The sequence below is a fragment of the Anguilla anguilla genome, chromosome 17, assembly GCF_013347855.1.
Source record: "Anguilla anguilla isolate fAngAng1 chromosome 17, fAngAng1.pri, whole genome shotgun sequence".
Lineage (NCBI taxonomy): Eukaryota > Metazoa > Chordata > Actinopteri > Anguilliformes > Anguillidae > Anguilla > Anguilla anguilla.
In genome coordinates, this window is record NC_049217.1 from 31,273,511 (window position 1) to 31,279,280 (window position 5,770).

General features: G+C 52.3%; 1 protein-coding gene and 1 long non-coding RNA gene across 3 annotated transcripts in view; both read right to left on the reverse strand.

Moving 5' to 3' along the window:
• cog1 (component of oligomeric golgi complex 1) overlaps positions 1–3,881 on the reverse strand; it is a 10,326-nt gene extending 6,445 nt beyond the window's left edge. The window contains exons 1-5 of one of the 2 annotated variants that reach the window (XM_035397711.1): positions 3,521–3,880; positions 2,515–2,759; positions 2,108–2,289; positions 1,148–1,318; positions 181–337 (exon numbers count right to left, since the gene is read on the reverse strand). In XM_035397711.1, the coding sequence (XP_035253602.1) occupies positions 181–337; positions 1,148–1,318; positions 2,108–2,289; positions 2,515–2,759; positions 3,521–3,829 (1,064 nt within the window). In that variant the 5' untranslated portion in view covers positions 3,830–3,880. Of the gene's footprint in view, positions 1–180; positions 338–1,147; positions 1,319–2,107; positions 2,290–2,514; positions 2,760–3,520 lie in introns of both variants that reach the window. The other variant, XM_035397713.1, reaches the window with a different exon arrangement.
• Positions 3,882–4,147: 266 nt separating this feature from the next.
• On the reverse strand, positions 4,148–5,552 carry LOC118216504. The gene is made up of 3 exons (XR_004763025.1): positions 5,528–5,552; positions 4,548–4,699; positions 4,148–4,169 (listed from the first exon to the last, which is right to left on the reverse strand). It is a non-coding gene; the product is annotated as an uncharacterized LOC118216504 (long non-coding RNA).
• Positions 5,553–5,770: the final 218 nt, after the last annotated feature.

The following is a 5,770-nucleotide window of genomic DNA, read 5'->3' on the forward strand; positions in this document are numbered from 1 at the left end:
GCTGACCCGCCATCCCACTGACCCACCACCCCGCCATCCCGCCATCCCACTGACCCACTGACCCACCACCCCGCCATCCCGCCATCCCGCTGACCCACCCACCCTGCCGCCCCGCCATCCCACTGACCCACCACCCCGCCACCCCGCCATCCTACCAACCCGCCACCCCGCCAGGCTTACGTGTGGATCCACTGCTGCAGGGTGTCTCTCAGCTGCTCCCCCTGGATGGGCTGGGCCAGCATGCGCAGCGCCGGCTGGAAGTCCAGCACCGACGGGGGCAGGTACTTAAACCAGCTGCCCCCGCTCACCTCCTCCTGCAGAACCTTCTGCCCTTTCCCTGAGGGAGAGACCAGACGCATCAGTGAGGAGAGAGCCCAGTTCCCCTACAGATACAGCCCAGCTCCCTTACAGATACAGCCCAGCTCCCCTACAGATACAGCCCAGCTCCCTTACAGATACAGCCCAGCTCCCCTACAGATACAGCCCAGCTCCCCTACAGATACAGCCCAGCTCCCCTACAGATACAGCCCAGCTCCCCTACAGATACAGCCCAGCTCCCTTACAGATACAGCCCAGCTCCCCTACAGATACAGCCCAGCTCCCTTACAGATACAGCCCAGCCCCCCTACAGATACAGCCCAGCTCCCTTACAGATACAGCCCAGCTCCCCTACAGATACAGCCCAGCTCCCCTACAGATACAGCCCAGCTCCCCTACAGATACAGCCCAGCTCCCCTACAGATACAGCCCAGCTCCCTTACAGATACAGCCCAGCTCCCCTACAGATACAGCCCAGCTCCCTTACAGATACAGCCCAGCTCCCTTACAGATACAGCCCAGCTCCCCTACAGATACAGCCCAGCTCCCCTACAGATACAGCCCAGCTCCCCTACAGATACAGCCCAGCTCCCCTACAGATACAGCCCAGCTCCCCTACAGATACAGCCCAGCTCCCCTACAGATACAGCCCAGCTCCCCTACAGATACAGCCCAGCTCCCCTACAGATACAGCCCAGCCCCCCTACAGATACAGCCCAATCATCCCCAAGAGCCATCTGTGTGTGTAATTCTGTTTAACTCCGTGCTCCACCCTAAGAGGAGGCTGGGGGCCATGTTTGGGGCGAGCGCAGTGCATTGTGGGCCGGACCTGCGGACGTGGTGGAGGTGACGCTCTCCAGGGTGGTGAAGAGCAGGCCGCAGCTGAGCCCCGGGTCGCTGGGCGTGCCCTCACGGGGGGTGTAGAACACGGCGTACGCCTGGTACAGCGTGGTGACCAGCAGCTCCACCAGCGAGCACACCTGCGCCTTAATGCCCGCACCTGTGGAACAAGGCCGTCACAGCATCAGCGCCGACACAGTACCAACCCCAACAGCACCAACGCCATCACTACCAACACAGTATCAGCGCCAACGCCATCACTACCAACACAGCATCAGCACCAACGCCATCACTACCAACACAGCATCAGCACCAACACCATCACTACCAACACAGCATCAGCACCAACACAGTACCAACCCCAACCCCAACACAGTATCAGCACCAACGCCATCACTACCAACACAGCATCAGCACCAACACAGTACCAACCCCAACAGCACCAACGCCATCACTACCAACACAGCATCAGCACCAACCCCAACCCCAACACAGTATCAGCGCCAACGCCATCACTACCAACACAGCATCAGCACCAACACCATCACTACCAACACAGCATCAGCATGAACACCAACACAGCATCAGCGCCAACACCGTCACTACCAACACAGCATCAGCATGAACACCAACACAGCATCAGCGCCAACACCGTCACTACCAACACAGCATCAGCATGAACACCAACACAGTATCATCGCCAACACAGTACAACACACACGCTCTCTCGCGCACACACACACAAACACACACACACACGTTCTCTCGCGCACACACACACACACACACACACACACACACACACGCTCTCTCTCGCACACACACACACACACACACAAACACACACACACACGCACGCACTTGCACGCGCGCGCACACACGCTCTCTCGAACACACCTACACGCTCTCTCTCTCACACACACACACACACACACACACACACACACACCGTGCTGTGGCTGGTTGAGTAGCTGTTGGATGGAGGCCTTCCTGGCCAGGAGGAAGTCGGCCAGGGCCTGGCGGGGAGAGCTGTCCTCCAGCAGCATGGTGGAGACCAGCGCCTCGGTGATGGCTTGGTCCGACACCGCCCGGCCCCGCAGGAGAGACCTGCTGTCCAGCAGGATGGTGGCTCTGCTCGGGGAGAGAGTCACAGGAGGCGCAGAAACATCACATCACCTTACATCATATTACGGACATTAAGCAGACCCAGGCTCTACAGTGACCCCATTTTAGGATCATTTGCTCCCGAAAACTAATGTGCGCCAACTAGAAAGATTATTTAGGAGCGTTAGTGTGCTCTCTCCGGGCCCATGTGGTCTGAGAGCGCCTCCCCTCCCGGCGCGGGTCGCGGCGTACCTGAAGTGTCCCGCGGCAGCGACCTGGCGCACCAGCACGGGGAAGCGGGCGAGCACGGGGCTGTAGTGGGCGGCCCCGCCCTCCAGGCCCAGCAGGCCGTGCAGGTGGCTGCACAGCAGGTAGAGCTGCGTGGCCCGCAGGTACTGTGACGCCTCCATGGCGCTCCAGATGCGCTCGGGCACCTCCAGCAGGAGCTTGATCTGGGACGCCATGCTGTAGAACTTCTCCTGGGACTGCCTCTGCGTCTGGCAAAAGGAGAATCCTGTTAATTACCCCTGCCGCACGTGACTTTGTTCATTAACAGAGTGCAAATACGCATTTTACCGGTCTACCTCGCGCGGTACAATCTAGTGAGAAATTAATTTTAAGTAATTAATATCACTAAGTGAAGTCTCGGAATCTGGTTCCAGGCGGGTTCCAACCCTGTTAAGTGAGATGGTAACAAGGATTCCGATTTCTCCACCCCAAGACAACTTGCTTCAGCTGTAGAGAAAGTCATTTAATCTGATATACAGGGTGACACACGCAGAATACATTGTCTCTGGCAGGTATACCAGAGTGACAAACCTGGTAACAGATAGTCTGGCCTGTCGAAGCATTAAGTTCAACGTCCAGTAATACAGCGGGTGCAATGGCCACCTATGTTAGGTGACAGAGCATAATTTATCAGCCGGGCGAGAACATATTGGTGTATTCTACGCGTGCTTCTGTGAAATGGACGCTGAAAGCAGGCTTACCAAGATAAACACCGCAATATTTAACACACTTAAACCCATAACGCTTCTTTGTGCAACATATGCTAAAACAACTTTTAAAAATGCAAACACGTGTATAACACGCGCATACAATTGCTTATATTTGTTTATTTAAAGCATCCTTGCTTTGTTTACGGAAATAGCACCCACAGACAGCTAAGCCAGCTAGCTAGCAATAATATATGGGCAAACTTGGAATTCCTCAACTTCTGTCAAGACCAAGACGGTCTTAAGATAAAAAGACGAAATACCTCCTGTTTGTTATTTGCAGGAGCGGGAGTTTTCCCCTGCTTCAGTTTGTGACAGTATCGGTACATGTCCTGGATCGAGAGAACCACACTCTCCGAACTCTGCCGCATCTCCCCGATGGTGTCCGCGGCGTCGATCAGGTCCCGGTAGCGCTCGCCGACCATCTGCCGGAGTTCCTCCTTCTTCTCCTCGATCTCTCCCCGAACCTTGCGCTCTATCGTCCGAATCTCCTCGGTGTTGTAGCGTTCGAACAGGGCCGCCGGGTCCCGGATTTCGGAGACCCGGAGCGACTGAGCTGGAACGACTGCCATCTCTTCCTCAACGCAGCAACAGCAAAGTCGGAAGTAAGAGCCTCAAACTTCCACGTAAACAATGACGCATATGACGCGAGAGGTTGTAGGTTGTCAGCGGCAAGCGAACAGAACTCCAAACAGCGCCTCTTGTGGAAATAACTCGTATTGCCGGGAATATAGGCGGATACGCTTTGATGAGTTATGTTTAGGGTCACTATGAAAGCATCTTTAAATTCTTACCGAAAATTGGGTGAAAAGTGTGGGGCGGCCGACTTTCCCTGCGCGACCGGGAGTTGGGTTCGGTTCCGTGGCACTTCCCGCGCTCTGGCTCCCGCTCTGTAGCCCTCGTTCTCGCGCTCTGAACAGGGAGGGAGAGTGCGTAAGCAGGGCAGACCGTCTGCTGTCCTTAAAAAATAAAAAAAATAAGGAAGAAACAAAAACAACCAAGTAAAAAAAAAGGTTTGCCTTCAACATGTGCATAAATAATACATATTTCAATACACTCTCCAAAAAACCCCACAAATACAACATGACAATAAACATGTAGCTATAATAACATACACATATGTGAACACTAAGAAATAATCATGTGCAGTATTTGATTTCAAGCAGCTTCCTTTGCCACCTTTCACAGGCCACCACCGCCTGCCCCCCCCCCCCCCCCCCCTCCTCCTCCTGCCTGCTGTATTTCTTATCCAGCTGGCAGTACTGCAGATATACCCCCCCCCCCCCTTACCCTCCTTGGATGATTGCAGAACAGTCATTAGTGACCCCAGAGGGCAAGGTCCTGGATCTTGTCCAGATCTGGCAGTAGCAGTCAGCTGCTCCTGATGGACGCTGGCCAGGTGTTCTGAGGCACAGATATGAGGACCTGGAGCTGCAGTTTGCCTGCATGTGCAAGCGATGCGTAAAAGGTGTCAATGTCAATTCAATTTCAAGACAAGAGAGAGTATATTCATTAATTTAAATCTTGTTTTCTCTGTGAAGCACTTTGTAACTTTAGTTTGGGTGCTGCATAAATAAAGATGTATTCTTTTTCTTCTTCTTCTTCTTCTTCTTATTATTATTCATTAATTTGAATCTCAGATTAAATCTTATCAACTCTTAAAAGAATAACAGTTTTTTTTCTACTTGAAATTTAAACAGTATTTTACTGTATCAAAATTAATAGTACATGACTGCAGCTTAAGCTTTCTCACAGAAGGTAAAGCACCACTTTATTAAATCTGTGCGTCTTCTGCTTGTAACAGACACACCAGGGAATAAACAACACATTGAAGACAGGGCCCTGTCGGATTTGTATTATAAAAAGTTTTTAACATTTTCTGTAAAATAAAAAAATTAAAAAAAAACAAAAAAAAAACATTGTTTCACAAACTGCAACACATGATGAAATTTCTGTTCACAAAAGGTTGGCTGATTTCTTTAGCTGTCAGAGCAGCCTGGTTTTTCTACACTGGGCTGCAAGCTCTTTTTCCCTCAGCATGTGCAGCAGAGGCTTCTGGGTGCTCCAATGCCTGACCACTCCCACCGTATCTAGTCTCTGCATACACTCTATGGTTGTGTCATGGCAAAAGGAGGGAGACCACTTTAAAAAATGAAACCGAAACAGAGTGGAGTGGGGCAGTCAGTATTGCCAGTAGCGCGTGCAGATGCACGGATGTACAGGAACACGTGCATGCAAGGTGTTGTAGGTGTAAACCAAAGAGAACAAACCAAACAGCAAAAAAGTGGCCCACGGCTCCAATACAGGAAGGGAGGAGCACTGGAAAAGGGAAAGGTGGGGTTCTTATTACCTGGGGTGCACCCAGCCAGGTGCACCCCATCAGCAATGAGGACTGAAGCTCCGCCCACTGATCAGGGAACACCAGAGTCGTCACAGTTGGACTTGTGGCTGCTTGAGGAAGAGGAAGTGCTGTTTCCTGGGAAGCCATTTTTCTCCAGGAACACCAAAATTAG